At 40.9% G+C, this 17,119-nt stretch overlaps 2 protein-coding genes across 3 annotated transcripts in view; one reads left to right on the top strand and one right to left on the bottom strand.

The window, feature by feature from the left end:
• smim19 (small integral membrane protein 19) overlaps nt 1-1,430 on the bottom strand; it is an 8,369-nt gene extending 6,939 nt beyond the window's left edge. Inside the window, exons 1-2 of one of the 2 annotated variants that reach the window (XM_043674553.1) lie at nt 1,368-1,430; nt 32-222 (exon numbers count right to left, since the gene is read on the bottom strand). In XM_043674553.1, the coding sequence (XP_043530488.1) occupies nt 32-222; nt 1,368-1,427 (251 nt within the window). In that variant the 5' untranslated portion in view covers nt 1,428-1,430. Of the gene's footprint in view, nt 1-31; nt 223-474; nt 516-1,367 lie in introns of those variants that run through there. The other variant, XM_043674554.1, reaches the window with a different exon arrangement.
• Nucleotides 1,431-4,436: 3,006 nt separating this feature from the next.
• si:ch211-175m2.5 (uncharacterized protein LOC568697 homolog) lies at nt 4,437-15,147 on the top strand. Its single transcript, XM_043674551.1, has 5 exons — nt 4,437-4,566; nt 8,101-8,268; nt 10,266-10,365; nt 14,255-14,385; nt 14,488-15,147. Exons 1-5 carry the CDS (start codon nt 4,525-4,527, stop codon nt 14,761-14,763), a joined length of 717 nt encoding a protein of 238 aa, XP_043530486.1. The 5' UTR covers nt 4,437-4,524; the 3' UTR covers nt 14,764-15,147.
• Nucleotides 15,148-17,119: the final 1,972 nt, after the last annotated feature.

Here is a 17,119-nt window from a genome sequence, read left to right as displayed (position 1 = left end):
TGGACAGTGCGAACCTTTGATGGTAACTCACTTGCGAGCGTAGACCAGGAGCCCGAAACTGACCAAAATGGCGATCAGATAAACATTGGTCGCCTCGTTCCAGGCCTCATGCACCGTGTAGTCCATCTCGGCCCCGGCCATGGTCTCGTCTGCTCCGCTCCGACGGAAACTGCTCGCTCGGGAAATACTAACTCCGCTGTTTTCCCTCAGATCCTGTCGAATCTGCGGAGTTCAACCACAATTTACTGTTTTTGATAAACACCAGGCAGTCTGTCCTAGAATTACAGGAATTTTCTTCCAGGTTCATAGGTCATAGGGTTTACCCTGTGCTGTCTCAGGACTGAATTGTTAAATTGTCTTTTTCGGGATGGTTTATAGATTTATTATTTCTGCTTCAATCCAAAGAGATATTTTGTTAATATTAGGAAGTGAATTATGTTTTTTTGATCCAATTGCGTTTTCTTATTCTTTTACCATTCAGTGAACCAGACTTCATGGTAAGCTGCCTCTGTCACCATGTTACAGAGCACTTAAGCATAAGTTTAGTTAGTCCTTAACCCTGCTCAGAATTTGATTTCAGATATCCATCTAAAACACTTTTGAAGGCAAACTATATGTTAGAAATTACATATAGTATTCACTTCCCCGCCTTCCACTAACCTTTGTTCAGAAAATTCCACACATTGCTACACTTTTATATTCCATTCCCTTTGTAATTTCTAACATATTGTTTGCCTTCCTGATCACTTTCTGCTGCATTTTGCGATTTACGTACCAGATGTACAGAGCTGTACATGAGGTTTGCATTTTCTCCAGTTAAATAACATACAGCTGTTTTATTCTTGCAAATACACATATTTGACATATTCCCACATTATACACCACCTATAAAATTTCTGCTCACTCACATCACCAATGTACGTTTGTTTGCAGAAACAAATTACTGCAGATGCTGGAATCTGTACTGAAAAGAACAAATGCTGGAGGTCACAGCAGGTCAGACTTAAAATGTTAGCTTGCTCTTTCCATAGATGCTATTTGCGCTGCTGTGATCTCTAGCATTTATTGTTTTCAGTATATTTTCTTGCTGTTTATTTAACAAAGAACAAAGAAAATTTACAGCCCAGGAACAGGCCCTTTGGCCCTTCAAGCCTGAGCCGATCCAAATGTACGTCTAAACTTGTCGGTCAATTCCGAAACATCTGTATCCCTCTGCTCTCCACCTACTCATGCATCTGTCCAGACTCATCTTAAATGAATCTACCATGCCTGCCTCTACCACCTCTGCTGGCAACACGTTCCAAACAGCCACCACTGTCTGTATGAAGTACTTGCTGCATGTATCCCCCTTAAACTTAAACTCTCACCTTGAAAGCATGACCTCTCGCTATTGAATCTAATGCTAAACTGGTTTGGGTCTGTTTCATGTCCAACCTAGTTGAAATCAATGGAATATATTACTGGGTTGGCCAGACCCAAAACTATTCCAGGTGAATGAGGTTAAAAATGACCTCAATTTATCTGATTCTCTCATTTCCCTTGAGCTTAAATTGCACTGTGTTGTTAAATAAGCAAAAGCTATGAGGCCTGGCAATATTATGACAATAGTAGTGAAGACTGGTGATCCAGAACTTAACACTTCCTTAGTCAAGCAGTTTCAGTACTGTTACAAAACTGGCATCTACCTAACAATGTTGAAAATTGCCTGGGTATGTCATATATACAAAATGCAGGAAATATCTAATCTGGCCAATTACCACTTCACCAGCCTATTCTCAATCATCAGGAAAGCGGTGCAAGTTGTCAACAACAGCGCTATTGGTCAGCACCTGTTCAGGAATGATCTGCTTAATGCTGCCCATCTTGAGTTCTGCCAGGGCAACTCAACTCCTGACTTCATTACAGACTTGGTTCTGAAGAAAGGTAACTGGACTCAAAAAGGTAGGACTGCTGCCTGACCTACTGATTCTCTCGTACACTTTCTGTTTTTGTATTTGTAACCCCATATAATTGGTCCACAAGTTAAAGTTCTAAATTGGAACAAAGTCAAATTTCGATAGGAAATTTCAAAGGTTTGTTGGGGTAGGTGGTTTGCAAATCAAGGGACATTTTGGAGGCTTTCAAAAGCAAGTTAACAAGTTCAAGGCCAGCATGTTCTTATTAGTGTGAAGCGCAAGACTGGCAGAAATAGAGAACACTGGATGACGCGAGATCTTGAGGCTCTAGTCAATAAAAAGGAGACATATCAGGTATAGGCAGTTGAGATCAAGTGAATCCCCTGAGAAGTGCTGAGAGATGTCGGAGTATGCTTAAGAGGGAAATCAGGAGCGTAAAAGGGGATGTGAGACAACTTAGGTCGATAAGATTCAAAGAGATTCTACAAGTTTATTACAGGGAATAGAGTAATTAGGGAGTGAATAGGGCCCTTTAAAGAGCAACAAACCTTCTACATGTGGGACTAATGGAGATGGGTGAGATCTTAAATGGATATTTCTCATTAATATTTACTGTGGAGAAAGATGTGGAAACTAGGGAACTCAAAGAAGTAATTTGAGAGAAAGTGAGGGCTGCAGATGCTGGAGATCAGAGCTGAAAATGTGTTGCTGGAAAAGCGCAGCAGGTCAGGCAGCATCCAAGGAACAGGAGAATCGACGTTTCGGGCATAAGCCCTTCTTCAGGAATGAGGAAAGTGTGTCCAGCAGGCGAAGATAAAAGGTAGGGAGGAGGGACTTGGGGAAGGGGCTTTGGAAATGCGATAGGTGGAGGGAGGTCAAGGTGAGGGTGATAGGCCGAAATGGGGTGGGGGCGGAGAGGTCAGGAAGATGATTGCAGGTTAGGAAGGCGGTGCTGAGTTCGAGGGATTTGACTGAGACAAGGTGGGGGGAGGGGAAATGAGGAACTGGAGAAGTCTGAGTTCATCCCTTGTGGTTGGAGGATTCGTAGGCAGAAGATGAGGCGCTCTTCCTCCAACCGTCGTGTTGCCATGGTCTGGCAATGGAGGAGTCCAAGGACCTGCATGTCCTTGGTGGAGTGGGAGGGGGAGTTAAAGTGTTGGGCTACGGGGTGGTTGGGTTGGTTGGTCCGGGTGTCCCAGAGGTGTTCTCTGAAACGTTCCGCAAGTAGGCGGCCTGTCTCCCCAATATAGAGGAGGCCACATCGGGTGCAGCGGATGCAATAGATGATGTGTGTGGAGGTGCAGGTGAATTTGTGGCGGATATGGAAGTGTCCCATGGGGCCTTGGAGGGAGGTAAGGGGGGAGGTGTGGGCGCAAGTTTTGCATTTCTTGCGGTTGCAGAGGAAGGTGCCGGGAGTGGAGGTTTGGTTTCCAGATGTCTTGAAAGAAGAGCTGCTGGAGGTTTTAAATGCGTAAATTCCTGGGACCTGATCAAGTATTAGATTAGATTCCCTACAGTGTGGAAACAAGCCTTCAGCCCAACAAGTCCACACCGACCCTCCGAACAGTAACCCACCTAGCCCATTTTCCTCTGACTAATGCACCTAACACTATGGGCAATTTAACATGGCCAATTCACCTGACCTGCACATCTTTGGACTGTGGGAAGAAACTGGAGCACCTTCTCAGTACATTGTGGGAAGCTTGGGGAGAAATTGAGGGGCCCCTAGCGGAGATATTTGGGAGATGAGGGAGGCCATCTGCTACCAGCTTTTTATTTTTTACAGTTACAGGGGAAGGTACTGGGGGGTGGGGGGGGGGACAGGGTGCTTTGGTGGGGAGAGTGGCACAAACCAAGGAGTCACAAAGGGAATGGCAGAGAGGGGTGGGAAGGGGAAGATGTTCTTGGTGGTGGGGTTTAGTTGAAGTTGGCAGAAGCATTTGAGGATGATACATTGGATGCAGAAACTAGTGGGCTGGAAAGTGAGGACAAGAGGGACCGTGTCTTTATTATGTTTGTGGGGGGAGGTTTAGAACGGTAGAGTGGCGGAGGAGGTGAAGTAGAGGGCTGTCTGGATGACAGAGAGGGAAAAGCGCATTGTTTAAAATAGCTGGACATGGGATAATTGGGAGTGGGATGTCTCCTTGTCAGAGCAGATGCAACTGAAATGGAGGAATCTATATCACTTGATAGCATTAGAATCAATTAATTTATGTCTTCAACATGCTTATTAATTGAACTTCTGATTTGGAGGTGCCGGTGTTGAACGAGGGTAGACAAAGTTAAAAAATCACACAACACCAGGTTATATCCAACAGAGTCCACTTGAACTTCCATAGCCCTCTGGGGTGAAGAATTTCATCCTCTGGAGTAAATTTTGAGGAGTGATTGACGGCACAATGAGTGGGCAGAGTCTCTGCGAGATGATTGACAGGGCACGGGTGGGGTCTCTGCGGGATGATTGACAGAGCACGGGTGGGGGTCTCTTTTGGGTGATTGACAGGGTAGTGGGCGTGACCTGTGTGGAATTGTGTGAACAGTAAAGTGACAGTGCTTTGCACCTGGAAGTAGTTTTACACTTCCGGTTAGATTTGAAGATTCCTGAGAAAGCACTTTAGACGGTGGTGCCATGAGCTGGATGCGTTTTGTGGTAAAGGGGTACCGTTTGTCGGTGAGTTTGGATCCAGCCCTAGGCCCATTCTGGTTGAAGTGTTGACAGAAGTTGCAGGGCTAGCAGCAGCAATGGAGAGAAAGCAGAGTTAACATTTTGGGTGTGGTGACCCTCCTTCAGAACGGTTTTGTTGCTGACTTCATGCATCTATAGTGAGATGCTGTAATTGAAAGGTTTCTACTCGTGTTTGCCAGTTTTTTTGAACCACTTGTGCGGTGTGGGTTTCGCTGGTTGCCCAGCATTTATTACCTGTTTCTCGTTGCCCTTGAGAAGACCGTGGTGAAATCTATTTTGAACCGCAGTATAGCTTTTGCCTGAAACGTCGATTTTGCTGCCCCTTGGATGCTGCCTGAACTGCTGTGCTCTTCCAGCACCACTAATCTAGAATCTGGTTTCCAGCATCTGCAGTCATTGTTTTTACCTCGCTGTATTTCATGTGCTATATATTGGCCACAATGTTTTTTGATCTAGCAACAAGGAGAGAATGACGATTTATTTCCAAATAAGCATGGTGTGTGGCTTGGAGGGGAACTGGCAGTGGGTCGCCTTCCCATGTATCTGCTGCACTTGTTCTTCTAGCTGGAAGTGGTTGTGGGTTTGGAAGGTGCTGCCTAATGATTAAATTAGATTTTCCTACATGGAAACAGGCCCTTCGGTCCAACAAACCCACACTGATTGTTTGAAGAGTAACTCACCCAGACCCATTCCCCTACCCTATATTTACCCCGACTAATGCACCTAACACTGTTGGCAATTTAGCATAGCCAATTCACCTGACTACACATCTTTGGATTGCGGGAGGAAACCTGAGAACCCGGAGGAAACCCACGCCGATACTGGGAGAATGTGATCTTTGGTGAATTTCTGCAGTGTACCTTGTGGCAAGTGCACACTGCTGCAACTGAGTGCTGGTGGTGCAGGATTTGGTTGCACCTATCCAGGCAAGTGGGGAGCATTCCATCACATTCCTGACTTGTGCCCTTGGGGAGTCAGGAGGTGAGTTACTCACTGAAGTATCCCTAGCCTGTGACCTCCTCTTGTGGTCACTGTATTTATATAGTGAGTCCAGTTGGGTTTCTGGTCAGTTGTAAGCCTTGCACGACTCAAATAAAATGTCGATAGTGGGGAATTTAGTGATCGTAATACCATTGAATGTCAAGGACTGATTAGATTGTGTCTCACTGGTGATGGTAATCGCCTGGCATTTATGTTGTGCCTGCTATGGGAATGTTGTCAAACTTGAAAGGGATCAGAAAAGATTTACAATTATGTTGTCTGGTTTGGAGGATCTAAGCTATAGGAAGAGATTGAACAGGCTGTTTTTTTTCCCCTGGAGCATCAGAGTCTGATGGGCCATCTTTATAGTGGTTTAAAAAAATCATGAAGGGCATGGATAGTGTTAATAGCCAAGATCATCTTACCAGGATAGAGGAGATTTAAATTAGAGGGCAGTTTAAGGTGAGAGGGGGAAAAGATTTATAAGGGACCTGAGGTGCAACTTTTTCATGCAGAGAGTGGTGCGTGTATGGAACAAGCTGCGAGAGGTGGTGGTGGAGGTTAATACAATTTATAACAACATTTAAAAGGCATCTGGATGGAAATAAGACACAAGGGCACAACCTTAGAGTAAAGGGAAGACCCTTTGGAATTGAGATAACTTCTTCAGCCAGAGTGTGGTGAATCTATGAAATTCATTGCAACAGAAGGCTGTGGAGGCCAGGTCATTGAGTATATTTAACACTGACATAGATTCTTCAGTATCAAGGGTTACGGGAAGAAAGAGGGAGAATGGGATTGAGAAACTTATCAGCCACGATTGAATTGCAGAGCAAACTAGCCTAATTTCTGTTCCTATGTGTTAGATCTTACGAATAGGAAGAATACAGAGGATATGGGCCAAATACTGACAAATGGGACCAGATCAGTTTCAGATGTCTGGGTGTCGCGGATGACTTGACCAAATGATCTGTTTCCGTGTTGTTTAATTCTGTGACTCTGAATGTTATTTACCGCTTGTCAGCCCAAGCTTGAATATTGTCTATATGTTGTTGCATTTGAATGTGGACTGCTTTAGGATCTGAGGAGTCGTGAATGGTGCTAAACATTGTGCAATCAGTGGTGAACATCTCCATTTCATCCTCAGGATGGAGGGAAGATCTTTGAAGCAGCTGAAGAAGGTTGGGCTTAGGATACTATCCCGAGGAACTCCTGCTGAGATGACTGACATCCAGCAGCTAAAACCATCTTCCTGTGTACCGTATTTGACTCCAACTGGTGGAAAGTTGACCTCCGATATCCATTCATTCCAGTTTTGCTAGGGCTCCTTCATCCCATGCTCTGTCAAATATGGCCTTGATGTTGCTCTCACCTCATCTCGTATTCAGCACTTTTGTTCATGCTTGAACAGAGTCTGTCATGAAGTCAGGAGATGAATGGTCCTGATGGAATCTGAACTGTACCTTGCTGAGCAGTTTGCTATACCTCTGTTTACATTTGGCCACAGTAAATCTAACAGATTGAACTGAAAAGCATACCTATTGAAGAACATTTGTGAAGCTGTCATCATTGACAATCACTTGCTTTGCAATATGATTGTCCACCAAGGAAATTTGTGGATTATGTTGGCTCTTGTGTGTCTCATGAGGTCAATTTGAGAGCCATGTCTCTGATCTGTTTTTTTCTGGAAGATGAAATTTGTCCTTGGCCTCAATTGCTGGTATTCCTTTTTCCTGTTCCTTTTTTGCACTGCCTCTTGTCAACAGTTGTTCTCAAAAATTGTGTCCCTTTGGACAGGAACTTTCTCCAAGTCAGTTTCTTCTGAGCAAGAGTCTCCCACGCGTTTATGAATATGTTGCATTTCTTGAGGGAAGCCTGCAGGAGGTCTTTGAATTGTTTCCTTGATGATCCTCTCATTCTAAGTGTGTTCCTTCAGCTGGGTGAAGATGATTTGCTTTGGGAATTGAAACCTGGGTAGCTTAAGCATGTGGCGGGGCTAGTAAACTTATTTTCTGACAATTGTGACCTTGATGCTGGTGCTGTTGGCTCCTTCGTGAATGCTGATGTTAGGACACTTGTCCTCCCAGCTCATGTGGAGAATCCATCTCAAATAGTGTTGATTTGTACTTGCCAGGGTCTTGAAGTGGCACTTATACATTGTCCAAGGTTTGGAGCCACATAGAGGAGTCGGAAGGATGACTGCCTTGTACAAAAGATCTTGGGTGTCATTATGGATGTCCAAAGGCAGTGCTCACATGCTGTGTTGGATCTCTGCATCAATATCAGCCTTCAATAAAAGGTGGCTCCCTAGTAGGGGAAATGTTCCATGCGTGGGAGAATTTCTGCATTGATCTTAATGAAACCATACGTACTTTTCTAAGGAAAGTGGTCAAACTAGAGAGATCTTCCTCAGAGAGGAGTTTTTTCTGCAACTTTCTTCTGTTATGATAAATTCATGTAATTTGAGTCATCACTTTCAGTTGTGAAGTTTAACAAATTGAAGTTTTTTGTTCAGTTTTATTTCTGCTCACTTTCTAGTCTTCCTTTGTGTTAACGTCAAGATGGATAAGAATAAGACCTACTTGCAAGTTGGAATACAGCACGAAGTCTGAGAAACCTCAGCAACTAATTGGGCGATATCCTGTCCCATATAAGAAGGATCTGCCGTATGACATTGTCGAACTGATGGAGGAGGTTGAAACTAAGGTAGACTGTTGGAATGCTGAGTATTGATGTCGTGTAAAATATATGAATTTTTGATTACATTTAAGTTAGTTATCTAGCCTCCAACTGTGGTTAAAAAATCCATTTTATCAACTGGCATGAAGGTGACATTTTGATCATGTCCTAATTAAAAGTTTTGTTCTCAAATGCTGATACACAAGGACATCTTAGAATCCTTACAGTTTGGAAACAGGCCCTCAGCCCAACAAGTCCACACTGACCCTCCGAAGAGTAACCCGTCCTGACCCATTCCCCTACCCTATTTTCCAATATTTACCCCTGAACAATGCACCTAAACTACACATCCCTGAACACTGTGGGCAATTTAGGATGGCCAGTTCAACTAAGCTGCACCCGGGGAGGAAATTGGAGCACCCGGAGGAAACCCATGCAGACACGGGGAGAATGTGTGTAGAATTCGCACAGTCTCCTGAGGCTGGAATCGAATCCAAGCCACTGGCACTGAGAGGCAATAGTGCTAGCCACTGAGCCACCTGCCACCCCCAGTTGTTATCAGTTTTGTTAATGAAACTGCACAGACTGACTGGGTGTTCTGCTCTGCATCACCCTTAATATAAGTTAGAATATTAGTATAGACCATTTGGTCCAATTGCTTGTCTCTCTTTACCCTCAAGGGGAGCAAATTATCTTAATCACGATTTGGAGATGCTGGTGTTGGACTGGGGTGTACCAAGTTAAAAATCACACAACACCAGGTTATGGTCCAACAGGTTTAATTGGAAGCACACTAGCTTTCGGAGCTAGTTGGACTATAACCTGGTATTGTGATTTTTATCTTAGTCACAGCCCTGTTCCCAAATCCCTTTTGTTATCCTTATCCTTTGGAATCTAATCTTGAATATTGACTGTTTGTCAGCCACTAACCCTTGAAATGAAATAAATTCCACAGTCTGTTTTTCTCTGAAGTGATTTCATCTGCATTCTGTTCTTAATCTTCTAAATGTAAGACTATGCAACCGAGCTCTAGAATCTTCAACCAGAGGAACTAGTTTATCTTTTATCTACCCTGTCCTTTCCTGGTATCATCTTGAAGACTTTGATCAGATCACCCCTAAACAGACCAACTTTTATAATCGCTCATCAGGGCTTAACCCCTGAATCCCTCTTATACTGTTTAAGTGTCAGTACGCTTTCCATAGAATAGAGCTCAATATTGCATACAGTGGTCCCTTGGCAAGATACTATATTGGTCCATGGTTGCCACCTAACTTGTATTTTCATATCTTGTGATACAATCTAGAATTTCATTAACTTTTTTTTTTGAAACAAGTATCCTTCATATCCTGCATCTTAAATTCTTCTTCTTTTCCCCAGTCTTGAACTTGTAATCCACTATGTAATTTCTATTATATCACAACATGCATAACCTCATGTACCCTGACCATAGCCCTTTGCGGCTTTTCTCCCTTTTTTTTTGAGAGATTTTCTGCATCTCTTATTGTGGCATAATCTACAAGTTTCAACATACTCCATATCCAAATCATGATGTTCAGAGTGAAATGAAATGGCCCCGACACTGAATCTAGAGGGTCGTTGCCACACTCCTCAAGAAACTTTCCCCAACTTGTACTCTCTCTTATTGCCTTTTAATTCATTTGTAACCAAGCTTCTGTGCTTTCTAATCTTCTCTTAATTCTTTGTGTGGTAACATGTCGTCAACTTTCTAGAGTTCAAGTACATCATGTCTCCAGAGTTTCATCTACCACAAATGTTTCTTCAGAATTCTGGTAGCTACTTTCATTTCCTCTCCATTTTCTCAGCCATTGTTTTGGTAGTTTCTCAAGTTTAAAACTCGTGGGAGAAAGGGAGAAACATTGTTGTTTTCATCCTTCTACTTTTCATCTGCTACAGTGAATTTATGTTTTGAAATTTTTTTGAATGCCATTTTTGTCCAATTTGAGGTGTGCGTGATCTGCAGAACTATGCAGTATAATTTCAGTGATCTTTCTGTTTCGCAGAGTGGTTTTTTGCCAAACATATTCAAGGTGCTTTCCTATCGGCCTGTGGAATTCAGGGTGTTCTTTGCATACTACAATGCCCTAATGAACAAAGAAACAGGTAAAAAAAAAATGAATTTATCTAATACTTTGTCTCTAAATTGAGATGTAGATCTAAAATTCACAGAACATGTATTTTTGTTTTGGTGGGTACTTAGTTTTATGTATTTAACTGCTTTTGCAGTGACAAATATTTGTAAGTTTTTTTCACTTCCCAATCTTTGTATTTTAAATCTGGGATTAGCAGCTGAAAATTAAGATGTTTATCAAGTCACTGGGTAATGGGGTGGGTGACTAAATATGGGATTGTGGAAGTGGGGGGGATATATAATAGGAGAATACCAAGCAAGAAATAGTGAGCTGAAATCCTATTCTGGTGAGTTACAAAATGTAATTCAATAATTCTGTTAAATGGTGGGCTGCTAGTTTTCCTTCTATCAGGAGAGCAGCTGAACTCTTCTAAAATCTGAGAAACCGTTCCATTTTTGAAGGAAGGAATGATTAGGTATTTCGGGTAAAAAATGCTAAAGCAAGACAATGGGATGGATACTTTTGAGTTAGTGAAGAATTTCGATAGAGGTTTACTGTATGTGATTTTAAGCATATAATCATGTTATCAGGTAAATGAGTGCTGAAGGTGCTGTCTAAAAGAATTGAGTTCCTCCCCTATTCTATTTGTTTATTGGAGGAGGTTATTTAGTTCATCAAGCTTGTTCTGCCACCATTCAATAAGATAACTGCTAATCTGTGGTATAACCACATATCCCTCGCTAAACATCATGTTATGTAGTGTGTTTTGTTAACAAAGATCTATCCATCTCTGATTTAAAATGAATAATTGATCTAGCCGATCTAACATCAGTTGCCATTTGCAGAAGAGACCTTTTTCTTGTGAAGGAAGTGCTTCTTAATTTCAGTCCTGAAACGTCTGGCTCTAGTTTTAGACTGTGCCCCTGAGCCTTAGTGCCTCCAAACAGTGGAATAATCTGTCAGTCTGCTTGTTCCTCTTCATATCGTGAAATCTTTCATCAAGTGGCCCCTTAACCTAAATTCCAGGAAGTGCAACTTTAATTTGTGCTAAATGTATTTTAACCCATTTGTGCCTAATAAATCTATTATAAATTGCTTGAGCAAAATATGGTTAGACAACAGTGAGAATGTTTCAGGAAATGTCGGGGGGCTGTTTGCACTTCAAGCTGATGAGGCATCTCATCTGATGCCTTATTCACGGATTCTGAGGAAAGTGAGTTGAAATTGGAAAGCAGTGGCCATAACATTCAATCTTCTGTGGGCTCTGGTAATGCTTGAGGACTGGAGGATTGCAAATGTTACCCTTTGTTCGAAAAAGGGTATATCAATAAACCCAACAATTAGAGATCGAATTTCACTGGGAAAGACAATAGACATAGGAGCAGAAATTAAGCCATTCAGCCCATCAAGTCTGCTCTGATCAATGACTGATAAGTTTCTCAACCCCATTCTTCTGCATTGTCCCTGTAACCCTTGATCTCCTTTAAAATCAAGAACCTGTCTATCTCCGTCTTAAGTATACTCAATGACCTGGCCCCTCCAGCCTTCTGTGACAGTGAATTCCATAGATTCACCACTCTGGCTGAAGACGTTTCTCCTTTATCACTGTTCTAAAAGGTCTTCTCTTTACTCTAAGGCTCTACCCTCAGGTCCTAGTCTCTCCTACCAATGGAAACATCTTAGAAAGTTTTAGAAATGATGATCTGGGACAAAAGTAATGTGGGTTAATTGTGTTGGGGATGCCTATCTATTTGAGTATTGCTCAAACAAAAAAGTCATTTTAAAGATTTTCATCAGGAGATTTGCAAGAGTATCAATTTTGAAGGTGAAAATAAACATTAATACTGCAATTGTAGTCATCTCATGAAACTTGATTGATTTTTCTCTTTGAATTGATATCCTTGTGAAATATCCTGATGGGCAAGATGAAAAGCTTTAACCAAGTGTTTTTATTTTAGCAATACCCAAGTTCTATATGACTAAAGGAAGGAAGTGGAAGATTTTGAACTGTTTGGACTCTTTCTGGGTTAAAAAGATTTTCACCTAAGGTTTGAAGAGAGTCTGTGATTTCTTGGAAATGAGGTCTACAATTCATCGTGGGCTGTGATCTGCCTGCTGATTGTAGAAAATTAAATTACTTTGGTAAAATAGCCAAGCAAAACTTCTAGGGAAATGATAGATGGGATTTATTGCCCCGAATTGCTGGAATGCATGGCTTTGAAAGAGACTGTGGGAGCCTTAGTGAGAATGGATGCCTCACAATTGTCTCTTGACTGTTTTTTGTTTAACAAACCAAAGGGGCGAAGAAGGAGGAGTATAGTTCTAAGAATATTGAGACTCTTCCTCTTGGTTGAAGTACTTGAGAATTGAAAGTTTTCAGACACAGTATTTTGATAGTCTTGTAAACGGTGAAAAGCTAGAGTGATCTCTATTTAAAAACATTGGATCCAGATTGATTTCTAACTGAACTGAAGCCTTGTTTGGAAGATCTTACACTAGTCTATGGCTATCGGCAATTCAATTTTATTAACTAGATGCAACAGTTGTGGCTAATGGGATCAAAGGAAATGGTAGGAGGTGAAAGCAAGAACAGGCTATTGAGTTGGATGATCAGCCTTGGTTATATCAAATAGTGGAGAAGACTCTCGGATTGAATGGCTTACTCCTATTTTCTATGCTATCTACAATAACAATAATTATTTCTTGAAAACATTCAATATTTTGGCCGTAGCCACTTTGCAGTAACAAATCCTTACAGCCTCACCACCCTCTGGATGACAAAATTTTCTACCATCTCAGTATCCCATATTCTTAGACTGAGACCCTTTTTTCTGGCCTTCCTGGTCATCTGGAACATTTTTCCTGCATTTACTTTGTCTAGTCCTATCAGAATTTTATATGTTTTTGTTGGATCCTTCCAACAAAATATGGTTCTAACCAATCCAGCCTCCATTCATACGTCAGTTCTGCCATCCCAGGAATCAGTCTGATAAACCTATGGTACAATCCCCCCATGGCCAGAATATCCTTCTTCCAATATGGAGAGAAAACTTCTCTCAAGACTCCAGATGTGCTCTCACCAAGGTCTTGTACAACTGTACTTGAATGTTTTCACCATGTGCAAGTTAGGTGAATTGGCCATGCTAAATTACCCCTTAGTGTCCAGGGATGTTTAAGTTAGATATGTTAGCAATGGGAAATGCAGGGTTATAGGGTGGGTCTGGGTGGGATGTCATTCAGAGGATTGGTGTGGATTCGTTGGTCTGAATGGCCTGTTTGCACACTGTAGGGATTCTAAATTTTTTTAAAAATTGTTTGCATTCTGCACTGCCTGCTGTATCTGTCTGCTTCCTTTCAGCAAGTGGTTTACATGTTGCCGCTCCCCCTGTTTCTATCAACTGCTTTCCTTTGGATAGTTTTACAATTTATTGTTGCAGCAAATTATCCTGAACACACTCAGGAAGTCGGTTCCTTCCTGATGCTAATTTGCATATACAAATTTATACTAACATTACAAAGTCTTCATTAAACCCACCCTCCCTTTGCTACATTTATACCAGCAATTCCTTCAGAGCTGCAATCAGGATGTCTATATAAAATTCCCATAAAGACTTATCATTTTTAAAATGTTAAATTTTACCCATAAAGTCTCTCCTATCTTACATTTTATTTGCTGTCAAACAAATCTAGCGTTGTGTCCTGTGGACTTTACTTGCTTGAATATTTAGTTTCCAGTTCTAATTGTCATGCAATGTATCTGAGTGCCTGCCATATCAAGCTCTCTATTTGCATTTTGTGATTTATAACTAACAAATAGATAGTTTTGGAGCAAGCTATTGAAACGTCTAATTTCTTTCTAACTTTCAATGTTTTAACTTTTCTCTTTCGGTTCCCATCTGATGCCTGAAACGTTTCTCTAGGTAATCTCAGCAAAGCAGATAGAGAGCTTATTATTGTGGCCACAAGTGCTAATAACCATTGTCCCTACTGTGTTATTGCACATAGTGCCCTACATCGGATATATTCCAAAAATCCAATTCTAGCAGACCAGGTGAGTACTAATAAAATAATCAATTTTCACAAAGTCAAAGCTTTGAAATTGACTGTTTTAATTGTTGGACATGTAACCTCTCTTTTGCCTTTTTCTTTTAAGGTGGTTGTGAACAGACACCTGGCGGACTTGGATGATCGGCAACATGCCATGTTGGATTTTGCTGTCGCTGTGAGCAATGCAGAAAACATCAGTGAAGATCATCTTAAAAAACTAGAGATGCATGGATTTGATCATGAGGATGCTTGGGACATTGCTGCGATAACTGCATTTTTTGCAATGTCCAATCGCCTAGCTCACCTTATCGATTTGCATCCAAATGAAGAGTTTTATATGCTGGGAAGATTGCCCAGGGAGAAGGATAAGAGTGAAGGTTAAGATAATCTGATGTCCAGTTCTGTTTCAGCCTGCTGTGTACTCTAAAAGTAGCTTACATTTATTTAATTTTGAAGTAATAGTTCTGGAACCCAGAGCTAATAGTTTACAAAATACAAAATGAAACTAGAATCCGAGACAAGTTAATGATTTCTATATGAAGTTGAGTAGAGTTCTTATACAGCGATTAAAGTCTGGAAGTAACAAGAGAATTGTAATGAACATCTATCCAAATATTCCAGAATTGCAAGCCCAATTATTTTGTACTATTTAATTTTTTAAGTTCATTCATGGGGTGAGGGTGTTGCTGGCTAGGCCAGCGTTTGTTGCCCATCCCTAATCATCCAGACGGCAGTTAAGAGTCAACCACATTCCTGTGGATCTGAATTCCCATGGAGGCCAGACAAGGTAAAGATCGCAGTTTACTTCTCTAAAGGACATTAGTGATCCAGATGGGTTTTTTCCAACAATTGACAATGGATTCATGGTCGTCTTAGATTCCTAATTCCAGACTTTTATTGAATTCAAATTCCACCATCTGCCATGGTGGGATTTGAACCTCGATACCCACAAGATTACCTGAGTCTCTAGATTAACTATCGGGCAATAATATGACTAGGTCATTGCCTCCCCATTATTTACAGGTATGTCAGTCATATGGGCATATCTGACACTTTTTTTTTCCAGTCCCAGAATACTGTCGGAGGTAAAATGAAACTGTATGATACTAGTTCTGTTAAAAATAAATAATCTATTTAGTGTTTGTTTATACATCTATTGGGTTGAACATGGTTGTGTTCCTGTTTGAAAATGGCACATTTTGGGTATTTTCAGGCTATTGCGATAGACATCAATTGATTTTAAATGTACCTAAGAATTTAACTGAAGTTTAGTACAAATGTCTTAATCTCATTGCTTGGTTAAATGAAGAGAAAGGCAGTTTTGGTTTAACAACAATTTTAGTAGTTCAATAGATTGGTATTGAAAATGAGAATTTGGAGTTCTAGGCACTTGCATAATAGGGGATTATAGCCATGGAATTGGTACAACAAAAATGTACTAAAATGCTGAATGAGTTGCAGTTATGAGGAAAGATTTGAAAGTTTAACTTTGTTTTTATAAACTTGGTGTCATGGTATAAGCTAATAAATTCTTCCTTCATAATTTTGAAAAGGTCAATAAAACATGAAACTTTCAGCTGTTAATGAACCAGTTATTAATGGCAAAAGCAAATCAACCATAGAAGAGCAATTGAGGACATCAAAATATTTTGCAAAGGGTCACTTGAATAAAGAATACTTTGGATATCAAGGCAGTGACTATAACATTTAAATGGGAATTAAGAGGAGGAGTGACCGGAAAATAAGATGCAAGTACATAGCTCCAATTAATAACTGGAACTGTTAACCCATGTGTTATTTTTTGTAATTGCAAATTTCATTAAATTTAGTTTCGTAGGACTTGATTTTTGATGGATCTTCGAGATGAAATCAAGACTGTCTACAGGTTACACACCAAGTGAATTCCCATTTAAAATTAACTTGTTAAGCAATTTAGTTTGAGCTAGTATGGAATGAATTAATCATGTAATCATGTAAAATTTTCAGTCATTTATTGTCAGTAATAGCAAAAGCAAATGAGAACCACCAACTGACAAAGACTGGATAACAGACAGAAACCTGCAGACAATCAAGGGTTGGTAATGTAGGAGCAGTATTCTACCCATGTGAATTGTGGGGAAAACAATAGATAATGTAAGACATCTGGGCAAAAGAGTGGGAATTGAAATATAATGTTTTGTACGAAAGGTGTCTATAACTTTGCAGAATTGGTTTAATACTCTATGATGGTAAGACTAGCTTTCCTTGCATACCTGCTAAAATAAATGATCATTTACCTGTGTACTGAGTCTCCTTCCACTGTGTTGAGTTGTGCTCCAATAGAATGTTGATCAACAGGAACATAGTCGTGCACACTCTCTGTCTCTGGACTGAAAGTCTATGCTGGACAGATATACTAACGATTCAAACAGTCTGAAGCAGACTCTGCTGGGAGGTGCCAGGTCGAGAGGCACATATTAAGTACCTAAATGGAAATTAGCTACTTTTAGAAACCTGGGAAGCGCAAGTTATATAAAGAATGTGCAAGATTTATCATTTCAAGAAACCAAATATTTCATTTTAACAATATTTTGAGTAATTTATTGGCTAGATTAGATTACTTAGTGTGGAAGCAGGCCCTTCGGCCCAACAAGTCCACACCAACCCGCCCAGACCCATTCCCCTACATTTACCCCTTCATCTAACACTATGGGCAATTTAGCATAGCCAATTCACCTAACCCGCACATTTTTGGACTG

The sequence above is a fragment of the Chiloscyllium plagiosum genome, chromosome 32 (assembly GCF_004010195.1).
Source record: "Chiloscyllium plagiosum isolate BGI_BamShark_2017 chromosome 32, ASM401019v2, whole genome shotgun sequence".
Lineage (NCBI taxonomy): Eukaryota > Metazoa > Chordata > Chondrichthyes > Orectolobiformes > Hemiscylliidae > Chiloscyllium > Chiloscyllium plagiosum.
This window is presented reverse-complemented; position numbering and strand designations above follow the sequence as displayed.